The 11,991-nt window shown below is 27.2% G+C and overlaps 2 protein-coding genes and 1 long non-coding RNA gene across 7 annotated transcripts; 1 reads left to right on the forward strand and 2 right to left on the reverse strand.

The window, feature by feature from the left end:
• Window positions 1-190: 190 nt before the first annotated feature.
• Window positions 191-4,511, reverse strand: LOC126916246 (uncharacterized). The gene is made up of 7 exons (XM_050721821.1): window positions 4,397-4,511; window positions 3,096-4,098; window positions 2,070-2,870; window positions 1,796-1,991; window positions 1,547-1,721; window positions 609-1,460; window positions 191-493 (listed from the first exon to the last, which is right to left on the reverse strand). The coding sequence occupies exons 1-6, from the start codon at window positions 4,397-4,399 to the stop codon at window positions 1,407-1,409; spliced, it is 2,232 nt and encodes a 743-aa protein (XP_050577778.1). The 5' UTR covers window positions 4,400-4,511; the 3' UTR covers window positions 191-493; window positions 609-1,406.
• Window positions 1,762-2,236, forward strand: LOC126916259 (uncharacterized). The gene is made up of 2 exons (XR_007710507.1): window positions 1,762-1,909; window positions 1,990-2,236. It is a non-coding gene; the product is annotated as an uncharacterized LOC126916259 (long non-coding RNA).
• Window positions 4,371-11,850, reverse strand: LOC126916245 (MATH and LRR domain-containing protein PFE0570w-like). Of its 5 annotated transcripts, none has more exons than XM_050721817.1 (6): window positions 11,241-11,850; window positions 9,268-10,489; window positions 8,976-9,178; window positions 8,750-8,888; window positions 8,399-8,620; window positions 4,371-8,292 (listed from the first exon to the last, which is right to left on the reverse strand). In XM_050721817.1, the coding sequence occupies exons 2-6, from the start codon at window positions 10,483-10,485 to the stop codon at window positions 4,579-4,581; spliced, it is 5,496 nt and encodes a 1,831-aa protein (XP_050577774.1). In that variant the 5' UTR covers window positions 10,486-10,489; window positions 11,241-11,850; the 3' UTR covers window positions 4,371-4,578. The 5 variants fall into 5 exon arrangements, with proteins under 5 accessions (XP_050577774.1, XP_050577772.1, XP_050577773.1 ...); XM_050721815.1 differs by lacking the exon at window positions 11,241-11,850 and adding an exon at window positions 10,679-11,018; XM_050721816.1 differs by lacking the exon at window positions 11,241-11,850 and adding an exon at window positions 10,633-11,018.
• Window positions 11,851-11,991: the final 141 nt, after the last annotated feature.

Genomic DNA, 11,991 nt, shown 5'->3' on the forward strand with positions numbered 1-11,991 from the left:
ATTATTTCCTTGCGATTGTAGCTATTCAGAACCATCCCAGCTTTGTAGATATTTTAATTTATAATTAATTACGTAAACATATTTTTCATATTATTCCTTTCATTAATAATGCCCTATATTAAATGGGATTATGCTACATCATAGTTGAATAATATTATGAACATTAAAATATCTATACAAAGATAGTAAGTATAGGAACAGTTAAATTTATTTTTAAACTTACAATAAGTTTAATTTACAAAAAATTAAAAATTCTTGTTCTAAAAGTTTTGATACATTGCGATATATTAATAAAAATAAATGATGAGGTTTTAACAATTAATAATTCTTTATTCCTAATGAGAATAAAGTAACGCAGAAATTAATATTACATAATGTATCTACTGTATTTAACCTTGTTATTGATTCATTTTTCGTCTGTCTTTTTACTTTTTGGTTTTAAATAGAAGTATAGACCTAGAACAATCATTCCACCGATTGATGACATAGCCACCTGTAAAAAGAAAAATAGTGCCACTACATATTAAATCCTGATACAACTTTTAAGGTATTAACTAGAAAATTCTATATCGTCAATAGAACAAATAGCAGATTTTGAGGTTACTTACATTTGCTCGACCACGTTCGGTGACGCTATTAAAATATTTCGATAAGCCAGTAAGCCCATGTTCTGCGTCGTTCGAGCTTGCCATTATGTTTCAATAAAAAAAAAATCTACGTGTTTACTTAATAGACAATTCAAATTGAGATGTTAATTATCACTTCGATACAGTTCGAATTAGACTGTAATACTTCTTTCCTGTCTCCTTAGCAAAGTTTAAGTGAACACCACTAGAGGGTGCTCAATGCACGTGACATCTAATGATATATGTAAAGGAATCACATACCGTGTACATGATTCTTTTATATACATGTATGTATATTTATTTACATATTTCAAAAGCTTATTTTCATATATTTCATAACTATGTATATTTTAAACTTAAACTATTTGACCTTTATATTGAAGTAATATCGTAATTAAATCTGATGTTTATCAAATGCTTTAAAAAAAAATAGAATATCTAAAGAAAAAGAAAATATGTGTGTATATATATATATATATATGAATATATATTTAAATCCTATAATCAAAATAAAAAATCAAGTCAATAACTGAAAGTAAAATAAAAAAGAAAATGAAATTAATAGTAGAATATAACAAAATATCCTTCTTAAATTTATCAGTCCAACTTAATCTTCACACATAATTACTAATAATACAAAATGAAAACTATTGTCTTTCTTTCGTTATATTACATTATTTATGCACGTACAACCAATGTTGTAAAGATTATATTAATGTAATATGATATACTGCTATAGTTATATCGATAAAATATACATACTTAGTTAATATTACTTAACTATTGTCTATTTTCAATATAATATTTAAATTCTCCATAAGCATTGATAATTAACTAAAACAAAGTGAAGCCTAGTGTTATATGCAATGTATGAATACAAAATATTACATGTTTTAATGCAGTATGATAATAATATTTACCCAAATCTTATGTTTAGTTGAACCATTTACAAATTGTTCATGTGCAAAGATATTATTGATATCTTTATATGATATAATTTCCAATTTGTATAATACCTTTAAGAGTGATTTCAATGGTATTAAGCATAATTTGTCATTACCATTTATTATATCATATGTTGTTTTCGACAATATACTAAAAAAGATATTCTCTCTTTGCATTTAATGAATAACAGATATTATCTTTAATAAAATATTTATGGTAATTACCTGCCACTTTTTATAAATTCTATTGAATTCTTAGTTCTATCAATTTCTTTAAACTGGACATATATATTGAATGCATATAATAATTTTGCCATATCTACAGTGGTCTCTGATTCAGTAAGTACTTGAATGAATTCATCTACTAACAACCATCCTTCTTCTTGGTAATAAAATATATGTATTATTTGTTTGGGTAGTTCTACAAAAATTATTGTGAAATTATTTTCATCCGTATGGAATTTCCAGATTTATATTAATCGTACACAGTAAAACATACCAACTGCTCGAAAGAACATTCTACAATTTACAGACAGACATTTTGGAATGTATATAACTTTTCCAACAGTAAACTCAGTTTTCTTTAAATATGAGTTCTTTGCTCCTGCATTATATGCATCAACTTCAAAATCTGATGTATCATCTGGAATAAAATTTTGTATTCTATTTTCTTGTTGATCTTTATTACATATTACTTTTTCTTCATTATTTTCAGAAACCCAGCAAATTTTACTGTAATTATTTGATTCAGTAGTATCTTTCAGCGGTTTGCTCCATATGTCTACCGAACTTATTACTGATTTCTGACCATTGTGTGCTTCATTAAGTTTCATTATTGGAGATGAGTTATATAATGTATGAGAAGTAAGTGAACAACGTGTTAAATGTTTTTCATCGATATTTGTATTATTTGCTAAATGAAAATATTCTGAAATATTAACAGGTAATGAGCTAGAAGATCTAGAACTACTGAAATCATAATTTGGAGGAAATATAACATTTCCGTTAATACTTTTACAATTCAAATTTTCTTCTGATACAACAAAATCATTACTTTGTACACACGACAGTTGATTAAAATTGAAGATACCATTTGCCTCGACTGGCTCCTGTTTGTATATTTCCTCAACAAACTGTAAATCATCATCAATAAAAGATTTCTTGGATGGCGAAAAGCATTGATTCTCCATTTCTTTCTGGTGAGCACTATGTTCTGTAGATTGACCATTGATAATGCTTTTGGATGTTGTATTAATATTATCATTCACATTCCAGTTATAATTAAAAGGTTTTACATTTTCTGTAAATAAATTATTTTTAACATTGTTTGTGTCCGGAAAATCGGAAACATAATTTTGATGATTAAATAATCTATTCTTAAGATCATCCAAATTTTGATTTGTATTGGAATTATCATCTTCAAAAGTTATCAAATCATGTTCACCATGATTTTTATTTAAAATATATAATAGATCATTAGAATGAGAACATTTTTCCTCTTCTGAATCAAGTATTTGTAATTTACCTGCTAAACTAAGTCTGAAAGGATTTGTTTCTTTGAAAGACATTCCATTATGTATAGAATGTTCTATAGGTGTTGAAAGATCAGTACTTGTAAAATATTTGTTACTAAATTTTCCAAATCCTGGAGAAATACATGACGTTACTGACATCTGTTGATTTAGCAAAGATTGATTTATTGCATTAGTATCATTACTTCCAGACATTAAAGGATTATAATTCACTGCATTCAAATTTCTATCTTCATCCTGAATGTAATTATTTTGAGAAGAGTCAATATGAGTATGAATTCTATCATAAAAATTACTGGTTAATGGCTGCTTATTTATAGCAGCAGGTGCAACATATTCCATGGGGCAGTCAACATTTGTGTTTATAGCATTTTTTTTTTCGGTATGAACATTTCCATTTGAAGAAATATTTTCATATGCACTTTCAGTGTTTACATGTGAGGGATTTACAAATATTGGCATTTGTTTATTAATATTCAAAAGTACGCTTTTTATCATATTTAGTATACTTTTATCATATGTGGAACTATTATTCTTTAGAGAGCTTTTTATTACTTCATAAAGAAGTAAACGAAGTGTTGCATTTATTTGCATTAAGTGTTGTATTTGCATTTGCAAATTTTCATTCCATAATTGCATAAACTTTTGTGAGCTTCTGTCATTATTAACTTGACCATAAGGAGTTTCAGCTTGTAAAAATGGATTAGTGTTGTTTTTATTAAAGGTTGAATTGCTCTGAAAAATTTGATCTTGAATGTTTTTTTCTGCTAGCAATATCTCTTGTTCATCAGATAGGGTACATTCTGATGAAGGCTTAAACAACTTATCATTTAAGATACTTTGTGGTGATACCAAGGGCACGTCAGTACCATTTTCAGATAATTTTTTGTTATTGCCATTAAATATATTAGTCTCCTTCTCATAACATCGTTCAGGCATAAATATTAAATTCTCTTCCACATAAAGCAACAGATTATTCATATCAACACTATTTTCCTAATTAAAAAAGAATAAAAGACATATCAAATAATATTATATCCTATGTATTTAACTAGTAATATGTGCATACTCTTTAAATTGATTAGTTTGGGAAAAATTATCACTTTATGAGATTGTTATGTATTATGTAAGAATATTATAAAACTATTGGTATATAGTAAAATGTAGACGGTTGATTTTTTGTCTAAGAGTTTTTATTACATAAGTAACAAATAAACACATGATACAAGACTTGTAATAACATAAAGGTCGTATTTTTCCCAAAAAAACAGAAAAGCCAATTTGTTCTGATTACCATGTAAAAATACACTGTAATTAAGCAATTACAGTAAACAAATATATAGCAGTATTATATAATAAAAACAATATTATTGATTATACATGATATCTAAGAGAAAAGAACAAAGTTAAAAATGAGCATGAATTGTAAAAATCAGAAATTTTTAATTCATTTGGGCATATAACTAAGTACTTGTGTTATTTATATGAACCATCTTTTTGCAACATCTTCGCTTTATTTAACATTTCTATTAATTTTCTCGCTTTGCCTTGTGATTTATAATTTAGATTAGACATATGTTTATTACTTCTCTCTGAATTGTTTTCAGAATGTATTACGGGTATATGACTTTCAGCTTCGATACTTCTATTTGTCAAGTCTTCCATTTTATCTTCCTGATTACTGATTCTATCTGAATACATAACTTCATAAGTATCACCTTCTATATTTGTATAAGTTTCTATACAATTTTCATTCTCAATTGAATTTGAATCGTTTATTTCTGCTGTACTTAAACGTGAGTTAAATTCATTGTCACTGAATTTATTTTGAGTACTCCCATTAAACGTACTTTTCAGAAAATTAGAAAGCTCAGCATATGATATATGTACGTCCCATTGTTCTTCTTCTTCGTCAGATTCTATATCAATATCATTAAAAACCGGTATGTCGGACTTTTCAATTACTGTGTTAGATTTTATTAATCCTTCGACCGATACCACTTCTTTTTGTCTAGTTTCTTCACTCAATAATGATTTTTCCATTGACCTTACTGATTCTTTTACTTCTACATTCAATGATGATTCTTCTGAACAATTAATACTTTTTATTAAATCTGATTTTTCTGTTGTTGTTGATTGCTGTGATGATGTTGGTACTGGGGTCAGATCTTCTAGGTTGTCTGTAGATGTGGATATTTCTTCTTTCTCATATACTTTCAAATTGTTGATCGTAGATTTAAAGAATTCCTGTGAGTTTGAATTTATTGCTTCTGTTTTAACAGAACATTCAACATCAATCTCTGACCAAGATTCATTTAATGTACTTTCATGAATGTCTGTACTGCTTTCATACTTTTTACATTCAATGTCAATTTCTGACCAAGATCTATTTGATGTACATTCATGAATGTTTGCATCATTTTCATACTTTTTACATTTATCATTTAACATTTCTACTAATGCTCTCGCTTTACCTTGTGATTTATAATTTAGATTAGACGTATACTTATTATTTCCCTCTGAATTGTTTTCAGAATGTATTGCGGGTATATGACTTTCAGCTTTGATACTTCTATTTGTCAAGTCTTCCACTTTATCCTCCTGATTACTGATTCTATCTGAATACATAACTTCATGAGTATCACTTTCTGTATTTTTATAAGTTTCTATACATTTTGCATCCTCAACTGAATTTGAATCGTTTATTTCTACTGTACTTAAACGTGAGTCAAATTCATTGTCGCTGGATTTAATTTGAATGCTCTCATTAAACGTAGTTTTAAGATGATTAGAAAGCTCAGCATATGATATATGTGCATCCAATTGCTCTTCTCCTTCGTTAGATTCTATATCAACATCATTAAAAACTGGTATGTTGGACGTTTCAATTACTGTGTTAGATTGTATTAATTCTTTGACTGATACCACTCCTGTTTGTCTAGTTTTCTCATTCAATAATGATTTTTCCATTGATCCTTCCGATTTTTTTATTTCTATATTCATTGATTCTACTGATTCTTTTACTTCTACATTCTTCGATGACTCTTCTGAACATTTAATATTTTCTATCAAATCTGATTTTTCTATTGTTGTTGATTGCTGCGATGATGTTGATACCAGGGTCAGATCTCCTAGGTTATTTGCAGATTTCATTATTTCTTCTTTCTCATATACTTCCGAATTGTTGATCATAGGTTTAAAGAATTCCTGTGTGTTTGAATTCATTGCTTCTGTTTTAACAGAACATTCAACATCAATCTCTGACCAAGATTCATTTGACGTACTTTCATGAATGTTCGTATTGCTTTCATACCCTTTACATTTATTATTATTATTATTATCATCAATATTATAATGAAATGATGTAGATTCTGTTAATGTGCTTAAATCATCCGAATCTAAACTTGAATTGTCATTTGATATATCTTTTATTGATGATAATTTCTCCAATAATTTTTGCTTAGAAGTAATCGTCTTCATACAAATGTAATCATTTTGTTCATAATTTTTTAAAGCAATTAAACTAGTATCGTTTTCAACACTATTATTGTTAGTTTTCTGCGATGAACTCATAGGTTGCATATCTTTTACATTTCTAGATGCATCATATAATTTTTCGTCTGTCAACATCCCTAACATTTTTTGTGACATAGCAATTATTACATTATCTTTTATGCGCTTTTTACGCCTTTCAATATTTTCTAAAATTAATGGAGATACATTTGACGTTTTAGCAATATTTCCAGTTGGTGACCAGGGTATATCTTTATCATGCAAAGCAGAATAAGAGCTATTATATACTACTTTCAAGAAACAATTTTCAGCTAATGGTACATTACTTTGTTTCCTAATAGATGTTTCACGAGGTATTTTAGATTCACTTTTTTGTGTTATATAGTTATTTTCTTGCAATGGATTTTTCAAAATGACAGACCAATCTATGTTCTCTGTTATATATACTTCATGTGCACCATTAAAATTTTTCGCTTCACTAATATATACTTCGTCTTCTGACTCTTGAATATCAAAATGATTAGCATATTGCTTAGGAATATTGGCACGCTCTTTTAAAATATTACATTCATCACCCAAAGTTTTACTACTTTTTCTGTTATTAGCAGAAAGATCAATAGACGAAGTATCAGATGTAGTGTTATTATGTTCCATATTATTATGACATGATATGACAGACTTTTCGTACGATTTTTGTTCAATGGGTTGATTTAATACAGAACTTGAATCTAAACATTTTTTATTTGCTATGGTCTCACAAATTTGATTATTATTATTATCATTATTATCATTATTAATTTTAGTAGAGTCAATAGATTTTAATTTAAGATGTAATAACATTTTGTATAAAGATTCTGTTTTTCTTGGATGTTTCTTTTCAGTATTTGTGACAGAACCATATTGTTTAGGAATATTGGTACGCTTTTTTAAAATATTACATTCATCATCCAAAGTTTTACTACCTTTTCTGTTATTAGCAGAAAGATCAATAGACGAAGTATCAGATGTAGTGTTATTATGTTCCATATTATTATGACATGATATGACAGACTTTTCGTACGATTTTTGTTCAATGGGTTGATTTAATACAGAACTTGAATCTAAACATTTTTTATTTGCTATGGTCTCACAAATTTGATTATTACTATTATCATTATTATCATTATTAATTTTAGTAGAGTCAATAGATTTTAATTTAAGATGTAATAACATTTTGTATAAAGATTCTGTTTTTCTTGGATGTTTCTTTTCAGGATTTGTGACAGAACCATGCATTTTTTCAATTAAAAAATCATTTTTAGAGGAATTAGTCGATTCAAAATATTCTGATCTTTTGCTCTTTCCTCTATGTGAAATCAATTTATTATAGGAATCTTCTTTATTACTATTTACTTCATTAAAATTACTACTGTGAGATAAGCCTATGTCAAAATCTGGATTATGTACTATTTCATTTCCAGAATTTTTGGACAATTTTTCCTTTATTTTATGAATGTCGCTAAATTTTTGTCGTTTAGAACGTTCTTGACACTCTAAGTAATAACGAATTGGAAAATTCCGTTTTTTAATACAAACCATTTTTCCATATTCTGCTAGCTTTTGCTCCACTAACCAATCATTAATGTGTACATCTTCATCTTCTAATGTGTCAGTCAAATTTACCATCATTGAATTATCCTGTAATAAGTAAGATGTCCCATGATATTCATAATTATTTTAAAACAAATTTAATTAAAATATACATCACAAAAAAAAGATAATTGAATTTTTTAAATATTTTTACCTCCTTATTAATTGTTGCAATTGTTGCAACTAAAGGTATATCAGATGTTCTTAGTGCAAACTGATGAGTAGCACTACGGGACCATTTAGATCCTGTACATGGCCTAGTATTAATTAAACCACATGGTATTGCCTGTGCTGGCAGGATGGAAAACCTTTTATGTAAGTAATATATTGCATCGGGAGAATATGTTTTCAGTGTTCCATAATCATAAAACATTACCTGTAATAAATTGATATAAATAATAGTTATTATATTAAATACAAATAATATGTCAATATATCATAGGAATAATAGAGGAACAACAGTAAGTATATGTTTAAACTGAACATACTACGTATGTATACTTACAGTCACTTGAAAATCTGGTTTCACAGCCTTAATTATACCCCTATGCCATATTCCATTGTATACACAAGCACAATTCAAACCTTTTTCTAGTACAAGTAATGGAATTGCATATTGTTCATATTGCACTGTATAAAACTTACTGTAGAACACGATTATTAATATAAATATTATGAATTATAATTATCTAATTATAGTTATAATAATTGTTTAGTGTAATTATACATACTGTAAATCATCCATGAACATTTTAAATGTCTTTTGTTTTTTACGAAGTTGTATCCAAAAGAATGAAGGTGTGAAGACTTCTACAACAATAACTTCTATAAAAGGTTCTTCATCCTGTTCTAAATCTGCAACATTTATGTAACCTACATAGTCTCCAATACTCATTACATTATCTGGTATTAGCTTCTTACATGTATCGAGCGACTAAGAATAAAATGTTACGAAATTAATGTTATTGAATTTTTGTAAATAGTTAATAAAATTCTTAAATCATTGAAACAAAGAATCTTTACCACTGATGCTGGAACTGCTTCTTCATTACTTGATTCGTAAATATTATACCACTGTGCAATATTATTAGCCTCATGTTTCTTTGTTAGTTTATTTGAAGGTATTTCCCTCTTTGCATAATAAAGCATGAAATCTCCTGTGTCACGGGGTTGAATGCAATGAAAGATTTCAGGTAACTGTGATGCAAATTCTCTAACGCTATTAAAACCAAGTTCTGCATAATTCAAAGGAACTTTATATTCTTCTAAATATTTTTCTGGTAAATCAGCACACCAAATCCCATCAGAGTGGTTTTGAATAAGCTTTTCCAAACGAAATTTAATTCTTTCATTTATAAGTATTTGAATATCTTTCTTATCTAAAACGTTTTCTTTATCTTTCATTATATCGTCATCAAATTTCGTTTTAATATTATTACTATGTTGCATTTCTTGATCTTGGTATTTAGTTTCCTTTATGTAACTAGATGTAGATTTGGTCTTTGTATTTGGCTTTGTGTAATCAGGTTTAGATGTACGATTGAGACGTGTAGCCTCAGTGACATCTTCACTATCTAACATATCATCTGAATCTTCATTTCCAGCAGCAGTGATAATTGGTAATTTGGATTTAGAGTGGGACATATCGTTACGGCCTTTTATATTATTAGAATTCTTAACTTTGTATCGGTTTGGATAGATCTTATTATTGGTTTGGAAAATTCTATGTGACAATTCTTGTAACTGTTCTTCCATTTCTTTCATAGTAATTTTCACAAAAGGCATACGTGAATGAATTTCTTGAAGTATATAATCCTTATTTAAACCATTAGGTTTATCTTTAACTAAACTGATTACCTTGCTTAATATCTCGGCTGGTATACGAATTCTGTTAGGAGCAGTTGTAGGAAAATAGTGATTTGGTCTATGTGTTTTTCTTCCAAATGGAGGTTTCTGAGCTTTTTGGCCGGCTATTAATTTACTAACGTGTTTGGATTTCTCTGTTGCAATACCATGTACAATAGTTGTATTATCTTTTTGTTCTATATGTACTGTTCTTGACATACTATGTAGAAAACTTAATAAAGAGTTGTATCCTAAATCTTTCCATGGTATATGTTCACCCTCTAACTCATAATAATCATTACTTAGCTGCTTTAAAGTACATCCTCCTTTACGTGTAATTAATAATGCTAATATTGTAGTTTGAGTGTTTTCACGCTTTTGTAAATCCACTTGCATTTTCCTATCAAATATTAATCTATAAATATTATTCTCTACAAATAAGTTAAATAATCAATTGGAATATCTAATAATTTTAATTTTCTAATGCAAACCAAAGAATTGTAAGCAAACTGGACATTAAATGATTTCTTTTAGTTATAATACCTGCTTAATATAATAATTGTTTTAGACTTAAATATTTATATCATACCAAGTTCCTTTACTATGATCTCGAAGTATAAATTTAAGTTATATCGTAAAAAATTTTAAATTCACTCGACCTATCGGTAATTGGTATAATCTTAAACGTGAGCAACGAACAAATAACCTATCTATAACACATGTATATAATTAGAAGGTATAGTAGAAAAATTTGAAATTTTATGCTTTCTTTATTTGCCGCGCGAACTATCGAACTATCTGCTACTCCTAGAGATACGGTATCATAATCGAAATTTTTAATTAATTTTAGCTTAAATAATAACAATTTTAATTCCAGATTTACAACCTAATATATATCTTTAATTTTTTAATTAATAGAAATATGTCATGAAATTATATATTATAAGTATTCTGATATCATATATGTATATATGATGTATATTATTTGGAAACCGGCTTGCAAGATAAAATCTGAGTTATATTATTAAATATCATAAGTATAATATCTTTCAAATAAGATAATTTTAAATTACCAAAATAATACGATATAACAAGGTATACATAAGTAATATGTAAGTTATTTTACATAAATTTACATGAAAAGCACATACTGTTTTTTTATTGCTATTCAAAGTTTACGTCGGTACGTAAATATTTACATGAGTCATGTTAGAATAACCATAATGATAACATAGTTATGAAACGTTCCATTAATAATATAGAAAGTAATTTCATTAGGGATCAATTAATACTTGACAAAGCTTATAATCGAAAACCGCACACAACAACCTCGCGCATAAATTCCCGAACCATAACATAATTCACTAAATGTTCTTATAAAAGATATTCATAAAATGTTGAGTCAGACAAATAATATGTAATACACGTTTACACATGTATATATAGATCTAATAAAATAATTCGTAAATTGATATTTGAAACCTAGATAAATTATTTATAAATTATGAAAAATGATATTGAATAAAATAATGCAAAAGAAACAATCATATAAGAAAATATGAAAGTTAGATTGAAGGTTATGGAGTGCAAAAAGCTCTTCAAAGACATATAAATTGTAATAAGTGGAAAAATCTGAAATCATATTTATAAATCCAGCATGATGATTGGCTGTTACCGAAAGTGTCCTCTCTTCTATTTATAAATAAGAAACCTACATCACTCAAATATTTCAACTATAGGAATTATAAGTTTATTGTACAATCATCGAATAACGTGAAAATAAAAAACAATGTAATTTTTTGCTTGAGTTTGAGTATTAAATGTAAATTCATTACATTAATCTTAATGAGTCATATAAGTAGTTATTATTCGTCTATATGTAGTTTTTTATTGTTTGTTTTT

This window comes from Bombus affinis, chromosome 5 (assembly GCF_024516045.1).
Source record: "Bombus affinis isolate iyBomAffi1 chromosome 5, iyBomAffi1.2, whole genome shotgun sequence".
Taxonomy (NCBI): Eukaryota; Metazoa; Arthropoda; class Insecta; order Hymenoptera; family Apidae; genus Bombus; species Bombus affinis.